Genomic DNA, 18948 nt, shown 5'->3' with positions numbered 1-18948 from the left:
GAGCCGGAACCCCCCAGACTGCTGGCTAGTTCCCCTCGCCTTTCTCTGTGCTGGCCAGTCGTGAATAAGCCGCATCGCCCACATTCTGCTTTCATTTCTGTCACCATCTGTCACTGGAACAAAAGTAAGCCTTTCTTCATTGACCTCAGACTTCAGCCAACCACGGACTTTGAAAAACTGACCTTTCACCTCTTTGATGCTCTTTTCAATCCCTGTTTTCTTCTTCCTACACTTAAGTTCCTCCTTGTGACAAGAATGCTTGTTGTTCTTTAAAAACAAAAAAGGATAAAATCGCATATGAAATGTTTCTGGTGCCGTCTATCCTTTCCCATAGAGCAGTCTTGTATATCCTTAAACTAAACTCTTCATGATCAATTTTGTGAGTGTCGAACGCCTCCTTAAGCATAGAGGCTCATTCCATTAGTTTATAAAGAAACAATAAGGAATAGAGAAGAACTGACAGCATAAGAGTCTACCTTAAAATAGAAGTTTTTAAATCATCAAAGGCTGAAGATTCAGGCATATACGTCTTTTGTTGGTTCTTTACAATGATTATTAGAAGGACAAGTGCAGAGTCAAGAGGTATTTTCCATTTTACCTCATCTCATTTCTCATTGCTGTTGTCTGGATGGTTGCCTACTGGAATCCCCAAAGAACTATTTAAGATTCTTGTGACATGAATGGCTTCTGTCTTTACTGTATTTTCAAATAGTCCCAAAGAAGTAGTCTATAGAAAATGCCCCCCAAGCTCCCAGTGCGTCCCATTCGTTGGAGAGCAAAGCCCCTCCAAATCACAAAAGAGCAAGTCAAAGGTAATTTCCACAAGGGGACAAAGACAAAGGGGGAGCGGATGGCAAATTCAAAATACATACTCTTTTTACTCCCAAAATGACATCATTTATAAAATCTAAGTCCTGTGGCTTTTTCTTCCTCTGTGGTTAAGTTTGAACTGAAAAAAAAAAAAAACAAAAAACAGACATTTAAAAAATTTCTAGAGAGCTGAGTATTTCATACGTATTTATTGACCTGTGCTTCAGTGTCCACTGTGGTAGCCAGTAGCCACATGGGAGTAGTTAAATGTAAAACTGAATTAATTTAATTAAATTAAAAAGTCAGTTCCTCAGTCACCCTGGCCCCATGTAAGTGCTCAAAAGCCACGTCTGATGAGTGAGTCCCTAGTTGGACAGCGCAGAGTGTGGAAAATTTCCATCATCACCGAAAGATCTACTGCACAACGCTGCTCTGCATGTATGGAGCCTCCACGTAGGAAATACAGTAAGAATTACAACATCATAAGACAACACAATAAGACTAAATTTGAAGTAAATGAATCACCACAGGGAAAAAATAGTCAATGGAATAATGTAGCAATTTGATTAATCCTTTGAGAGAGATTTGGGGTTCTTTATGGCAAACGGATATTTCTAGCCCCACGAGCATACATTCAGTAGTTACAGTAGAACACTAAAAAGTATTTAATAATGCAGAATGCTGTACACCAGCATACATGAAACATTTTTAGAGTAAATTTTTCAAGTGAATCTCAGATAAATTAATTTAGCTCGTATGGTTGCAGTAGAAATAGAGGGCCGCTGCCTGCTCATGTGGCCTGCATCCAGCGTGGCTGGTTTCCAAGGGACCCGTGAGTCACCAGCCCCGTGGAGAGCCTGCACCATCTTTAAACAAGCAAGCAAACAAAAAAGTGGGCCCTGACCAGAGTAAGAGAGAGTGGTTTAAAAAGTAGAAAACGGAAAATCAGAACTAAACCTGGGGGAGAGCGTAGCTCAGTGGGAGGGCTCATGCTTCCCACGCACGAGGTCCTGGGTTTGACCCCAGCACCCTTATTTAAACAAACAAACAAACAAACAAACAAACAAACCTCATTACCTCCCCCTCCAAAAATAAAAAAGGAAAAGAACTAAACCGAATTGCACAATGAGACCTTCTTCTTAATCCAAACAATGTCAAAATAAACACTTATTAATGACTTAGTTAACTTAAATATTTACATTTTCATCGCACCATGGAAACAGAAAGTAGTGCAGAAAAATACAATTAGTAACGCTGTCATGACGAAACACAGGGTCAAGTTTTAAAAGACCACTCGTGTTTTTCATTTGTTAAGTCAAAAGATTGAAACTATAATAGAGGGCATTGTCATAGCTTCTATTTCTAATCATAGGAATTGCAAAGAGATCAGAAACACCTTCCTTTCAGGATAATAAAGGAATTTTTGTTATATATGGTACCATATAACAGGGGGAAAAATCACTGTAAAAATGAAGATTACTCAGCTGGTTTATATGAAATCATTATCTCATTTTGATATGCATTTGTCTGATGCATAATTTATCAGAAAGTGACAATTATGTAAAACAAAACGCCAAAATTGTTCTATTTATGAATGTAAATAAGTGATAGAGTCTTACATTGCTTTCTAGCTGAAAAAGTGTCACTACAGATCAGAATTCCAAGACGTTAGGGGGAAAATACTGAAAAATATTAAATAGATACATCATGCTGCCATACTCTTGTTTCACAAGCTATAAAGTCCATGTTTCAGCAATAAAAATAACATCACCAAGAAGTGTGGCAGGAGTCAGGATGGGCTGTTGCACTCTTGGCTTCTTTTCTATTTTGTTTCTTCCTGATTTATCCCTGTCATACACAGGTGGAGTCAGATCAGCTGCAATGAGGTTAATTTTTCTTGGCTTTAATTTCATGTAGCCTCAAATGGGAATATAAAACATACAGAAGCCACCTCAAGATGCTGCATAGATTATTGGAGGTAAAAAGACCTTAAGAAGTAAGCTCTTCTCTTGTGGAGCTAGTGCTTGGCTCCCTACGGTTAGACATTTTTTAAAATGTGACAATTCTTAAATTGTCATGAATTCTATTCAGCTTTAAACTTTTTGGTACTTAGGAGTGAACAACATGAGTTATCTTCTAAAAATTGGTCTTGTTCTTAGTCATGACAGCATTTACTGATTTTTTTTTCTGTTGAGTGAGTGAGAAGGCCTTAGCGACTTGTACCACTGAAGTTTGAAGCATCTGCTTTGGGCTGACTGCTGAAGCAACAATGGTGCCTACGATGTGAAGTACAAAAGCATGAACACATTCAGAATGGATCCATTAGCAAACCAGCACTCATGAGTTCATTACTGTAAACTGCTAGTTTCATGAATCACAGTTCTGTTCATTAACTGGATTGAACACATTGTGGTCTGATTTCTAACGTGTTAAAACACATGTGTAAAAATGGGAATCAGGGAACTCTACTGACAAATGAATTTTTTTTTCAAAAACACAAAGTTAGCAGCCTTTCACTGCATGCTAGGGGAAAATACCTAAAATATTACAAGAGGTCTAATTTGAATTATGGCCTGGGAGCCTTCTGTAAATAGCTATTGCTTCTCTCTTCCTCATCAAGCACAAAGTTTTGTTATTTTTATTAGTCTAGCATTTGTGATGTAAAGTAAAAGTTTATTATATAGTTTTTTTCTTAACAGAAAATTGATATGAATGTTCATGATTAAGAATCACCTACTTGGAAATTCAAATCACATCCAAGAGTTTGGATCACCAAATGTAGTTAGATGAGCTTTAAAATTACTTGTAAAACTGGAAATTAATTTTCATTCTTTGCAATAAAAGGAAGCAGATTTGAAAGCACCATAGTGGCAAATATTAATATTCTGCAGGGACTTGGGAGGGGGGGTGCCTCTCTGAAAATATATATCTTTGTTTTAGGAGCTAGTATATCACAGTTGACAACATGTATTGCTACTAAGAGAAAAGGTTTGCTGGCTGGCACTCCCATTGGATAAAACATTATCAAAATTGAAGAGACAAAAGGAGTGCAGAATAAACAGGAGAAAGCACACTGAGTTCTGCTGAAGAGATAAAATTAAAGGCACATGTTATCATCTGCTGACCTAGCCTTCAAATGTTTATCCAACAAGGAAGCAGTATCATGATCTATCCTTCCTTCCTCAATAATCACTTTTAAAGGTCTCCTGGATTTCAGGTGTCTTGGTTATCTTGTGTTGGCAGAGGCAGCCGTGGACCCTGAGTGTCTCTGCATTTCCCAGCTGGGTGTGCCAAAAATAAAGACCCCGTTACTCTTTGCCCCTGCTGTTTCTGTGCCTCCATCAAAAAACTGAAGGATGAGGTATCATCTCCCCCAGAGACAGTAGGTTTGATTCCATTTGAAATTCCCTAAGCTCGTTGGTCCTCCCTTATAACTCAGCCCGGTGAGTGGAGAGGCATCCAACCTGACCCCACCTGCACTGCCTGTATGGGATGTGGGACACATGGGGAACTGGCACAAACCAATATGAAGCTCTGGCTATTGCTTTGCTGTGAGTAATGAAGTCCCTTGTGTCTGATTCTCATGTGTTCTACCAGCATCCATGAAACAGTAGCATGCTAGCTTGTCAACTTATCACTAGATTAAAATCTCAGACCCTGCAGAGTTCTTGACATTTAAAGGTAGAAGACTGCTTTTAAACATATATGAACATAATTTAACTCCAAATATTTTAATCATTTCTCCACACGTTTTAACAGCTAAAATCACAAACTGTGTTTTTACTATTATTAAAAACTTACTCAAAATGATTTTAAAATCGTCATGAGAATTACACTTTGCCATCCATGTTATTGTTTACCTATCATAAAACAACGGGAGATTATGCACCAGACAGTGTCAGAGACTGAGTCTGAATTCTAGCCAGGCCTCTTGCTGGTGGGGTATGGCCTCATGAAATTATTTGTTTCCCAATCTATAAAATGGGTGTAAAGATACAGAACATACCTTGTAGGGTCGATTCAGGTTTTTAATGAAATACTGTGTGTACAAGCACCTCTCATGCTCTCACTCAGTAGACCCCCAATATATGCGTATTGGGTATGAATTCTATTGTTGTTTAATTGAATGGAATATTACTAATTTCATCTTAAAATGTATATAACCTTCGTATGTACTTGCTGAGGTTTGTTATCTGATTTTAGCAGGCTAGTTTAAGAGTTCGAGATGTGCAGATACTGACTGGTATAGATAAAATGGGTAAACAAGTTTATACTGTACAGCACAGGGAACTATATTCGATACCTTGTAGTAGCTTAAATATATGTACATCCATGTATGACTGAAGCACTGTGCTGTACACCAGAAATTGACACAGCATTGTAAACTGACTATACCTCAAAAAAAAAATATTAGCATGAGCCTGAGATTAACTTTGTAGTACAGTATATGTAGATGCATGTCTGTCAGAAATGGTCTTGTAGTTCCTTTTAATTTCCAAAGAAGTTAGATCTCAGAAATATGCAATTTCTAGCCTTCATATTGGGTGTACATATATGGGGGGAAATTGTTGACTAGTGTCAATCTACCCAGCAGGGAAAGGTATCGAAGAGTAACTCCCTTCCCCCCCCTTATTAGAGGCTTATTCATTCATTTCCATAGAAAACTTTTAGGAAATTATGCATTGCCTCATTGTAAAGCGAGGCTATTAGGTTTAGTGTTCCCCACTTGCTGTGTGGACCCTCGTGCTTAGGAAGACTTTGAGTAGATAATGATTTTCCATAACGAGTGAGCTGAGCTGACCTACTGCACCAGTAACAAAAGCCACACATTTGGGGCAGAGGGAGGTGTCCCTTGCTGCGCTGTTCCAAACAAGCCAGCAATCAGTAATAGGAAGCTATTCTTTCAGTGGAAAAAAGGGATGGGAGATACCATTAAAATCATTCTGTTTTATAAGAAACCCATCCATACTTCAAGCAAAGAATGTGTGATAAAAGTGTAGGGACATAGACACATAAAAATAAAACTGTTAAGAAAAGACACATGACAAAGTATAAGGTCCATGATCAAGCAGATACTTCTCTTAAACATTGATCATTAACATCCTAGGGGGATATTGCGTATTAAAAGATTGGCACTTCATATATCATTTGTATTTTAATCATATTTCATGATGTATTTTTTAATTTTAATTATTACCATGAAGGGCTTCGGTAGTAACAAGAAATTACATATGAAATGGACATGCTAAACATTTTATGGCTTAACTCAAGAAAGGAACGTAGGTGTGTAAGAATTAACCACAGTTCATAAGAAAGTTAAATGTCAAGTTCCTATATGATCTGTTAATTACATTCAATAACATTAAAGGGCAGCATTTGCAAGTTGCTTCTGTGCCTAGTATTTTAGAATTCGGTGACAAATTTATGATATTGATCCTCATAATTAAATTACTTAATTTTAGAATTAAGTAATTCTAGAATATTTTCATTCTAGAATATGTTACGGATCTTGATTGCATGCTTGACTGTTTTCTTTTTCTCTCAATCGTATTAGAAAATTCCACATTATTTTCTTTTAATACCTGCTGACCTTACACAGAAAATAAAAGCCATAATGAAAATAATGACAAATTCCAAACCTCTCACCAAAGCCTACTACATTGAAAAGTCTTCAAAGAAAGTGTGGGTATATAACAAAGTCAGGATGACAGTTCATATCATTTAAATTTCAAAAAATATCTTCTTCTGGAAGCCACAATAATATACTAGCATCACAAGACATTTTTGCTTCTCTTTAGTTGACAGAAACATGTCAGCTTTATAGTTTATAGTATGAATATTAGGTCGAACTACACTTTCCCAACTGAAATAAATGCACAGCCTAAAAACTGAGAGTTAATGTTTTACTTGGTGGACATTTCTGAGGACTTGAACCCCTTCAAGCCTGAGATGACAGCCTCCCAGATCGCTCTGAGCGGATGCTCTGAAGAGGTAGGGAAGGAGCCAGGATATACAGGAGTTTTACAACAAAGACCAGGTAATCGGGACATTAAACATTAAAAGATTACTTGTTAACTGAAGAAAACCAGGCATCTCAAGTTAAAGAGTTTAAGTGCTTTTCTATGTATGGGAGGGAGCAAACGTTGGGCCCATTGAATTCATTCCTTTGACAAGCGCCTACTTAGGGCCAGTGTCCTGCCCTTTCTTATTCTGAGCCCCCTCAGGGTGCACCACTGTGAGTGGCTGCAGAGGCCGGGCTGCAGGGGGTGCAGCAGCCTCTGATGCCTTGGTTTCAGCATTTTTTGTTTACTGATGCGGTTGCAGTATTTTTCATTCACAAGTTCAAACACATTTTTTGTACCTATAAAAATGGCAGTTTTATATGGTCCAACTTAACTGTTTATATAAATAAATTCGATACAGTATCAATTAGCCAAATTGGCAGTAACATAACACTTTTGAAACATGTGTTTTCCAAAATGTGTGAAAAGAGATGTTCTAAACTGTTTCACGTGATGACTCTCTTTTCTGAGTTATAAGAAATCTTCAAAAACTTCATAAATTAGTGTTGACTAGAAAAAATCTGTATCTAGGGGAAATTTAATACAATTCTGTTTATTTTTCCATTTTTGGAAGAATTTTTGAGTTGGTATCTGTGGGGTAGTAATGAACACGTGGCTATTGCCGGAGTTTCTCACAGGTCAGTGTTAAAAACATACCCTGGCATGGGGATTTTACACCAAGCCTTTAGAGAAATAACATCCTTTTATAAATTCAAGACTGATTTTCTTTTTAGAGTGGGATCTTCTTGGGAAAAAAAACATTATTATATTATTACAGTCTATGCCGTCATTTCCTAGTGAGATAAAGGCCGATTAAAGACAGGAACAGGAAGTAGATTCATGTAGAGTATTGTGTAGCCTGAGTTTCTCTTCCCAGGAGACACCTTGAACAACGGTTATTTCAGCCCTCATCTGTATGTTGATCACTTCCAGAGCTCTGTCTTTAGCCTGTACTGCTGAGCTTCAAAATCCTGTATCCAGTTGTCTAAAACTCTCTCTCCATGGCATCAAGGTTATCTCCTGCTATTCTAACTGCCTCCCAGGGAAGCACTTAATTCTCTTTGAAAGAAAATACATTCAGGCAAAAGCCTTCACAAATTTCTGTACGCAAGATCAAGAATTCAGTAAAAGAAAATAATAAGGCATGGTAAAAAAAAAAAATCAACAAAAACCAAGAGAAAAATAAAGACACAGGTGATTCAGTTGTTGGAGTTATCATCCAGGGGTTTTATTATAATTATGATTAACATATTCAAGAAAGTAGAGGGTACAAGTGGAGCCTGGTCCCCAAAGACTTGGAAATGTTTAAAAGTCAAAAGGATGTAACAAAATGCAGATTTGTGTATTGGCATTCCACTGCTGGAAATGTTCCATGGCTTCCTTGCCTTTTGGATACAAATAAAGTCCCTATCCGGTCATAGGAAGCAGTTCAGAGCTGACTCTTACCTACTTCTTTAGCCCAACTGCCTACCATTTCTTAGGCATTTTGTGCTTCAGTTAGATCCAGCTGCTGAGCTGTTCACCAAACACAGTGCTTTCTTTCATGTTGCCATGCATTCACACTGGGAAACTGGAGTGCTATCACACCACCCACTTGTCCATCTAGAAAATATATATTTATCTACAAATAACCATCTCAAATAAGACCTTCCCTGAGAAATTCCACTTAAAACCCTCAGATTGAGGTGTTCCTTCCAGTGTGCTCCAATTGTCCCTGTTGCATAATCTGTTGAAACACTTTCCACCGGTATTTCAATGTTTTCTACACCTGTTGGTGTCCTTTGGTAAGCAAACAACAGCTGTGTGCTAGAGCTGACTTGTGCTGGCCCCTAAGATCCCTTGTAAAATTTCCAGGGATTTTGTGAATTGGTTGTTAAACACAGCCATTATTTAAAAATTAAATTATATAAACTTTAAATAAATTATATAAGGATGAAGAGTATTTACAAACTCATTATCTAATTATTTCATTATAATATATGCTTGAGGTCATGGCTACTATTCTGTATGGTGGAAATAATATATCATGATGTATTATATTGTGTGTGCTATTGTTTATTTCTTCCCAAATCTGTTTTTAAGGATGTCATGTTGATAGCTTGAAATAAGCCATTGTAGGGTGTTTACACCACAGATACTGGCAAATGCTAACAGCCCAGACTTGATCTTTTGTTACAGTAATCATATAGACAGAACTATGGAAAAAAATGTTAATTATGCAAATTTAACTTAAATGTGTGTTTACATTGTGACTAGACGCAAAATTGAGGAAATATTCCTTTAGTATGTAAAAACTATTGTCCAGTTCAGAACAAAGTTGCTCACGTCAATGACAAATGAGTCAAGTTCTGACACACACATTTGAGGGTTCCCTTTCATTTTGCTTGCCAACGTAAATGAAAATTTCAAGTGACACTAATGCAAGAATTATACAGGTTCATCAGTACAGAGGTGTCTTTGCTGAATTGAAGAGTAATCAAGTTATCTGTGCTGTGATTTATTGTGGTGTTATGGTAACAACAGAATTATAAAAACTGATAGTAATTTTTTCAAGAAATAACAAGTCATACTGAAGTTATATGTGCACAGACCCTAAAATGAATTCTATATTTTATCTATAAATTGAGTGCTATAGATTTTATTTTTAATATAAGTGAAATACACTTTTATTTTAGATATAAGTTAAATGTAGCATTTTATTATTATTTGTAAATAGTGTGCTTTGTCAGTAAAATTTATAATGATATAATTTATACACATCTATATACACATGCATATAATTTTTTCAGAAAGGCATCTGTTAAACCAACACCAGTGGCTACGAATGTCTGAAAGGCAGGAATCATGTCTTATTCTTTCTCTCTACTGTCAGGATAATAGGTAGTTCCATGGTTAATATAAAGTCCGATGAATTACTATTAATTTAAGCTTATGTGTAGAGACACTATCATTAGTTTTGAAAGCCCAAAATTGGTGCATAAATTATAGTTCAAGAAAGGGCATTTAGATCAAAATGATCTCCTTAAATTGAAAAAGAAAAAATAGGCAGATTTGGGCCAAGAAATCCATTTTTCAAAGTAGGTCTGAAAAAGGCTGGCTTTGTAAGATTATGTGTTTATAGTAATGTGCATGCATCCCATATGCTGCTGTGCCCAATACGCAGAGGTGCAAAGTCATCTGTGGTTCATAGGACACTGCAAAGAACTTGTCCTGTTCTTTCATCATTGCACAGGCCTACCTTTCATATTGTACCTTATGTTAAATGTCGAGGACTTGTTGAAGAACTGGAAGATAGCCAAGACTGTGTTTCCTAAAAAATCCTATAAAGATCTGGTTTTATGTGGCTCAAATATAGAAAACTAAAGAATTTATAACTTCTTTTGGGGGGAGGGTGTAGCTCAGTGGTAGAGCATGTGCCTAGCATACACAGGTCCTGGGTTCATTCCCCAGTATCCCCACTAATAAATAAATAAATGCACCTAGTAACTTCACAAATATGAAGAAATTCTAGATAAAAGGGATATTCTTCATGACCATGTTCCAGAAAAAAAATGAATTTTTTGTGAGAGACGCCAAATCACCTGTCTTCAGCTAGAAGGAAGTGAAGTTAAAACTTTCAGTTGTAGAGGGAGGTTTTTATTTTACTGGAACATCAGTTGTACCCTTTATTCTTTAGGAAATTCTACTTTGAGGCCATGATAACATAGGTAGCCTCTAAAATGGTTTTAATTTTTTCAGTAGAAATATGCTAATAGGCTGGGAAATAAGATTCCAGCAATTTCTTCGAAGGAAATAGCAGAAACAGTGGAGCAAACAGCAGAAACAACTGGGAAAAATTTAGAATTTTTTGGTCTTTTACGTTTTGATTCTTAGCTGAATGCTCATATTTAATATGACTCCCTTGCAGTTATTGACTGGCCCTTTAGGGGGCGTATCTATTTTCGTGATTCATCTTAGAACATCACTAGCATGATCTTTATTTTTACTTACCCTAAGAAAAGCATGTAAATATTTACACTGAATGTTAGAAAACAGAAATCAATGAAGTATTCACATTTACTTTCTTTTTTTACAGAAGTACAATTATTTAGGGACTACTGCACAATATGCTTGATGAAGCTGTGGGTTGTCAGGGAAGATTTCTATCTATTCTGTGGATTTTCTGTGTTAAGATTTTTAAAAAGTGAAAGTGTAAATGAAGAAAGAAAAAGTAATAGTCTTCCACAGATGACATGACAAAGCTGTTCTTCATATGTCTATTCGTCCTTTGTCACATTTCACTTTCAGCAGTGATTGATTTCAGTCTATCCATATTTACGCTGGATGAGATGGCCTCAGCTGTGTTAACTTGACAATTCAATACATATTTATTGAATGAATACTCTGTGGCATATGGTATGCCAAACACCACAAGATATCAAAAAAAAGTGATTCACTTGCTTCTCAGGAGCTTAAATTCTAAAAAGAGAGAAAATTGTAAAAAAATAACTATGGTACCTGTTTTGACATTCTGGGTAGCAGTGACAGAAAACAACAGGCTATTAGAATTCAGAGGACAGACGGTTATCATAGGCTTAGTAGGAGCCGGAAAATCTCCCTGAAGATCATTGAATATAAGTGGCCTTTAGAAATCAGTAACATTTTAACAGATGGAAACAGGAGGAAAGAAGAGAATTCAGGGGGCTGGAGGCCCTGAAGACGTGTGCCTGCCCCCTGCATGGCTGTTCTAGCCCCTTGCTACAGGGCACTAACACACCCAAAAAATAGAACAAGACACAACACAGCTTGCTTGCCTCCTGTTGGAAGCTAGAGCTTTTGAGTCCTGAGTAGGAAGGGAAGATGAGTGAAGCTAAATTTCTATAATCTGAGTAGAGGAACAATAACCCAGGTACTTAAAAACGAGACCCCTGTGGCAAATATCATTAATCCCCCAGTTACCGGCCCAGGTGGTTCCGCAGGATAGAGAACTGGGGACAAACACTGTCTACTGCAGCACCGAGAAATTCTGTGATGTTAACTCTTATTCCATCAGAGGGGAGATGAGGCCTTGAGATAAGACTAGGATGCTTAAATCTCACCTGATACACAGAAACCTCCTTTCCACACCCTAGCAGTTATTAAAGTGTGTGTGCTTTTAACTGAGGATACACATTTTAAAGGGTGGTTGGAAGATGAATTTATAGAATTCTCCCACTAAGAAAACAAAAGCAATAAGAGAAATCACATAGGGAAAAAGATAAAATGAATGTGCCAATCCAGGAGATCCAATATCTTACCAGTGAGAGTTCTAGAAAGAAGGAAGAACAATGAAGCGTTTCCCAGAACTGGAGGATATGAGCTCCCAACCAGAAGGAGCTCCTTTAGCACCCCGCACAGGGGGTGGAAGGGAGCGCACACACGTGGGCACAGCTCTGGGAACTTTTAGAGCATAAGAGAAAAATTGTAAAATCATCCAGAAAGGAAAAAAAAATAAAATGAGACAAAACAAAAGTAGGTCACCGACGAGTTACAGAATTCTCAACACCACATGTATGTAATGATAGAAAACATTGAATTAAAGCCCTCAAAATTGTGACTGAAAATAATTTTTAGCATAAACTTCCATACTCAGCCGATCGGTCAAACACGGGCCAAGAATTTTAAAATTTGTAAAAGTTGGCACAATATCACATATGTAGCATTCTTTCAAAAATATTCCATGGGAATGCAATTAAGAGAATAGTCAGACAGATTCAGAATGTGGGGCAGTCTGCAAAACCACTGGTATAGACTACTCAAAAAGGTGGTGGTACAGGAAGCAAAAAGAGGTTGGAGGACTATGTTATTTCCAAAAAGACTAAACAGATATAATGACCAAATGCAATTCATGACTCTTGACTGGATTCTGATTTAAAAAAAAAACTAACTATAAAAGATTTTTGACAATAATGGAACATGGCCAATGAACATCACAGTAGATGATATTATGAAATTATTGTGAGATTTTGGAGGGAGCAATAATACTGTGACTGTGTAAGCATATTCTTATACTCAGGAGATGTAAGCTGAGGTACTTAGGGATGAAATCATATTTCTGAAGCAGACTTACTATATATAGAGAGAGAGAGCGAGCGAGAGCATTTTAGTTTATTTTGCTATTATTTATCTTTTCTGTGTAGTAAAAATTCTTCACTCAAAAAATAAAAATAAAAAGACAAGGTATAGAGAGAGTGTAACGTTTAAAGAGAGAGAGAGAATGTAAATATTCTTGTCCAGTACATCTCTTACTAGAGTTTACTGAAAGAGATGTTTCAGCAAGAAATGAGAGCAAGCAGAAGACGGAATTTGGTAAAAGGAAACTCTACACGGATTGCGGGGCAGGGGAAGTTTGAGGAAAACTACTCTGCCTTCAGATGTAGAAATTCAGCAGTTTAGATCAGAGTGCAGTGACATGGTTCTGCGGGAGGTCGTCTTCATGCAAAACAAAAGGAAGCGATAGATTAGCTAATGTTTGGAATATTTGCAAATAGTGTTGCTAGTTTAGTGTAACTATTGGTACAGCTAAAGATGAATAATTCTAAACACAGAGGAAACCAAGAAAATAATAAAATAAATGGGTAATTATTAACTTTAGGAGAAACAAAATGATATACAAAAATTAAGCAGAATTATACCTGTCTATTTGGCTCACCAGTGAATAATAATTATTTATTACCCAGTGACAACTTCCACACTTACTGGTTAACAAACAATTATGATGAAGCTATATTAAGAAGACAATTATAGGGAGGCCTATGGGAGGAGTCTATAATAGGGCTAAATACTTACCAACCCAAATGGGCAGTCAATAGAAAGACAACTAAAATTCGTTAAGTCAAGCAACATAAATTTAAACATTTTTTAATGTTTGATAAATACTAAAATGATAGATGAAAATGCTAAATGAGGACTGGAAGTTGGAGAGTGACAAGTAGCTGCTGTTTTTTGGACATAAACTTTTTAGTACTATTTTAAAATAATCTGTATATAATATTTTTATATACTAAAATTAATTTTAAATTAATATTTTTACAAATTCCTTGGGAACTTAATTAGAACATTCAAAGATCAAATGGAGAAACTGTCCCATACTGAAGAGCAAAAATATGATGAAATGGGAATCATGAATGGAAAAATAGAAGAAATTAAGGTCAGACTCAGAAAACCTTGCAATTATTACATAGTATGTAATGGGTAAATTAGATGTGGAAGTAATAAAGGCATAATATTTTTAAAATTTTTAAAACTTTCTTAAGTATGAAAAATACTAGTCTTCAGATTCAATGGGCCCAAAGTCTTGGTCAAATTTAATGTGGAAACTTTCACATCTGCACATTTTTTTAGTTTAAATTTCTGAACACTATAAAGAGAGAGATTATAAGCCTGCAGACTGAAATGATGTTATGAATTGGTGGGGTAAGACAGAAGTACATTCCAAAGAAAGCAGTGCACCAGTAAATACTGGTCCAAAAGCAGAAAAGCTAAAAGTTTTCTCCAAAGTGAGGAGTAATCAAGATGGATGATTAGGGTTTAGCATAAAGTCAATGACCACAAAGGAAATGAAACTGAATCACTCACAGAGAGACATGTAACTAGTGTGTGGATTTGCTAGCTTGCTTGCACATTCAGCAGTCACAAATCTGCATTAGCTTTTAGTGTGAACTTGGATAATTAAACCACCACATAACATAATTTTAGTCATAATATTTAAACGCCATAGAATGTACAACAAAGTAAAAAGATCTTTATTTCAATTCTTTTTTTTGCTCATCCTCTCTTTCTTCCTTCTTTTTCTTTCTTTCTTCCTTCATTTCTTCCTTCCTTTCTTCTTTTCTTTTTCCTTTTCTTTTTTTCCTTTTTTTTAAAACAATAATTACTATACCTTTTTATGGAAAATTCAACACAATTTAAAAATCCAGAATTTTATTTTCAATTCTAATTATGACTATTATCAGGGGAAGAAAAAAAATCCAAGTGGAATTGTAACAAATATGTTAGTATCACCATTAGGTTATCATAATAGTTCTTATCTACTCACAGTATTTAAAATTTTATTTTGAATTTCTTAAATTGTCTTCATTAGTATCAATCAAAATCCTAAATAAATCCTAGACTAGGTATTGCTTCTTCAATAATATGATGAGTTAAATTATTAAACAATATCTGATCCATGAAAAATTAGTTAATGTTGTATGAAAATTGTTAATCTAGTAAAATGTGATGCCGAGCAACTAACCAAACAAACATAAAAACTTAATCTTGTGCTGTACATCAGAAACTGACACACTGTAATTGACTGTACTTCAATTAAAAACAAACAAAAAAACTAAATCATGGTCAAATTATATATAAAATCTCATTAACCCAAACCAGATCATAATTACTCAAATTGATTGCAAATCCATCTTTCTACCATTTTTTGCCTCAGGGTTATGATGATGGCTACGGCGGTGAATATGATGACCAGACTTACGAGGTTTATGATAACAACTATGCCAACCAAGCGCAAAGGTGAGGTATATGCCGTCTAAAAAATCCTTCTTAGGATGATTTCTAATCCTGCCGTTTTGTTTCTTGCATGTGAATATCAGTTATATTACGTGAGAGTTTCTAGTAGTGTTTTTCCTCCACTGTCTTTCTGAATTATTAAGTTGCTTACTAGACTGCGAGAGTGTGCTATTTTAAAACAAGATGATTATCAAAACCAATCAACTCATTAAACTGGTATTTAATTTTAAAAAACTGTTATTTTTAGTGAATTCATAATTAAGACAACAGTAAAACACAGCACTTGTTCCATGTGGATTCCCCCACCAATGCAACTTTCATTGCAAAATTTTCAAAACAAAAGAGAGAGAAATGTTATTGGTGCTCTGAAAAGAGGGCAATTCTTCAAATGTCTTATAGAATTAAGAATTCCTTTCCTTTCTTGATAGATCTTAGTCACTGATGGATGAATCTCTTTACATTGACTCAAAATTTATAATATCAATGAATTTTTTAGTTTTCTGAAGTTATATTTATTTATTATTTACATGTGGTAAAATGTGCCCATTTAGGGTACAGTTGTGTAAGTTTAACCAATACAAACTATCCTGTAACCGCCACTGAAATTAAGATATAAGGTATTTTTATCTACCCAGAAAGTTTTCTGGTTACTCTTTAGAGTCAACTTTTTCCCCACTTTAGGCCCAGGGAACCACAGTTCATTTGTTGTCACTACAGTTTTGCCTTTTCTAGGATGTCATATAAGTAGAAGCAATACAAAATGTATCCTTTTCAATTTGGCATCTTACGTATTTGGTACCTATTCATGTTGTTTATGTCAGTATTCTGTTCCTTTTTATTACGGTGTAGTGTTTCATTGTATGGATGTACCACAGTTTCCTCACTCACCAGTTGAAGGGCATTTGAGTTCTTTCTATATTTTGTAATTCTGAATAAAGTTGTCATAAAACAAATACATTTTTAGAAAAATGTATCACCTAAGTATTTTCCCTGAAAATATTACAAAGTTCATGGGAAAATACAAGGAGTCCTTGTGATAATTAGTTAAATGATTCTCCCCTATTTGTGATGGACAGAAACCAATGGGACTAATTATTGCAAACTCATTATAGCAGTGACCATTTATTGATCAACTTTATTGACACCCAAAGATATTTGGATATATTAAGTAATATTTGGAGGAGGAAGGTGGCAAAGAAACAAACAACTTTAAGGTCATTATGGAGTGGAGAAAATCTACACATATTTCATAAGTGTGAATTTTTCATGGCCCAAGGGACAGCATAGTGAATGATGTGAAAGGGAATTCTATATAAGGAAACCACTCTAGACTATAAGGGAAAAACAGACTTCATGTGAACAGATACCTTTCAAGCTCAGTATAACTTAAGATATCATTATGGAAAGGACTACTTTCCACTTTGAATCATTGGTCACTTTGTCGGAGGGTGAATGAAGGAGACATTATGAGCCAAGAGCTTCTGCTGCAGGTACTATCTTAATTGTTCCAATTACACATTGGAACACAGCACAGTAACTTAAGATGAAGGGAAGTTTTGCTTCACATCACAGACACTAAATAGAATATTGTATGCAAATTGGCTACATGTTGAAAATACTTGCTAATATTTTCAATCAGAGTTCTATTTCATCATTGTATATTAGTGCATAAAAATAGTGCTGATAAAGTTCTATAACTTGTTTCAGAAACTGGCAGAAAACATAATTACCACACACTACAACACTACTAAAATAGAGTAAAATCATTTCTTGATGTAGCACTACAGAGCTACACTCAACTTGTAGAGGTTTTGGAATAATTTTCTGAAAGTGAGAAACTTTCTGCATGTTATTCTGGTGAGATTTAATTGGGTTTCATTCACCTTAAGAAACAAGGGAAAAGAAAAAATGGGGATTACAATAACTCTTCTTGAATATTTGAAAAGTAAATACTAGGATAATTGAACATAATTATGTATAAAAATTAACAGCAATATAGGATAATCTTGGGAAAAAACATTTTCTCTTGTTTCAATTAAGTATAATTTATATGTAAAAATGTATTTTCTATGTACCCTGCTCCCTTATCTTTTCCCTTTCTTATCCATTCAATTTCCTATGGCTAAATTCTTCCCATCCTCCTAGACCCAGCTCAAAAACCAACTCTTCCAGAAGTCTTTCCTTAATCCTTTATTTGGGAACAATCTTTTTCCACCCTGAATACCAATAGCATCATATCTTTGTTTCTCTGCATCACTTTCTATCTCTGCCTTGTATTTGGATCATTTGTGTTCATGCCCTTGTTTCTCTTACTATTTGCCCAGACTCCTAGACTGATACACCTGCATGACCCTCATAGCAAAAAGCACTGAGTCTTTTATAGGATATATGCTGAATTGATGATTGCTCAATGCATGAATGTCAGGCCTAAAATGTACCTACATGAAGGAGATAAAAAGAATATATAATATTCAGAATAATATGTATCATTTTTACTGATAAAATATTTATGTGTTTCTGAGATATCTTAATGCTAAACCAGAAAGGTTAAAGAAAGCAGGTCATGAAATTAGTTACAAAGATACTAATATTCTATACTACAACAATTATAAAATACCTATGTAGTCAAAACATATACTCAGTACTGTTTTATTATCTGGCATGCAAAAGATTCTCAATTAAGATTTATTGAATAAATGAATGAAAAATGAATGAATGCAGCATTGAATGAATGAAATTAGTGCTATGATTTCTGAAAACTCTGTGAGGAAGAATTTTAAAGTATAACACCAATTTGTATTAGAAATGGATAAACACTGGGAACATTTATTATATAATGAATTAAATCCCTACCTTTAGATTACTTCTATTGAACCAACCATGTCACCAGAAGTTAAGATTAACAATTTAGTTAGATAAGCACTTATTAAGTGATTACTTGTGCCAGAGAGTTACTAACCATACAGTGACAATACTTATTTTTCAATTTTTAAATGTATTTTAGTATTTTCTCCTAATAACTTGTTGAATGATGAGGAGTCATATGCAAGTTGCATGTATATTTAAATTAATATAAGTGAAGCAACTACTATAGAGTAATCAAGTGTTAGGAATTAGAAATGAGGAAAAGTCTATTTTCTACAAGAATCAGTCTTGAATAGTTTCTTTTTCAAGAGATGGTTCTTTTCATTGAACTTTTTAAAGTATTATTTGGATTTATGGAGGGAAATAGAGAAAGTTTCTAAAGAAGTGGAATAAAGAGAAATAGATGGGGTTTGCCAAGATGGTGGAGAGAAAGGATGCAGTGCTCACCCTCTCCCATCAATACATCAAAAATGATAACTACACACGGAAAAATTCACACAGAACACGTACTGAACCTTGGTGGAATAGCTCTTACAATCAGAAGTACAAGGAAAATTCTCACAAAGCCTGATAGGAGAAAAAAAAAAAGTAAAAGGAAATGAAGGCGGTACCTGACTTTGGGGAGGGAGCAGCAAAGGAGGAAAAGTGTCCTCCCCCTAGGTGAGCTGGCTGACATCAGAGGATT

At 35.3% G+C, this 18948-nt stretch overlaps 1 protein-coding gene across 3 annotated transcripts in view; it reads left to right on the top strand.

Annotated features, from left to right (window-relative positions):
* The window catches only part of KHDRBS2 (KH RNA binding domain containing, signal transduction associated 2), a 512181-nt gene that overhangs the window by 440253 nt on the left and 52980 nt on the right, over window positions 1–18948 (top strand). For all 3 annotated transcript variants that reach the window (XM_072944681.1, XM_072944680.1, XM_006217887.2), the window contains exon 7: window positions 15319–15401. In XM_072944681.1, coding sequence (XP_072800782.1) covers window positions 15319–15401 — 83 coding nt within the window. The remainder of the gene's footprint in view (window positions 1–15318; window positions 15402–18948) is intronic.

Source organism: Vicugna pacos, chromosome 20 (genome assembly GCF_048564905.1).
Source record: "Vicugna pacos chromosome 20, VicPac4, whole genome shotgun sequence".
Taxonomy (NCBI): domain Eukaryota; kingdom Metazoa; phylum Chordata; class Mammalia; order Artiodactyla; family Camelidae; genus Vicugna; species Vicugna pacos.
Note: the sequence above shows the minus strand (reverse complement) of the source record. Positions and strands in the feature narration are given on the sequence as shown.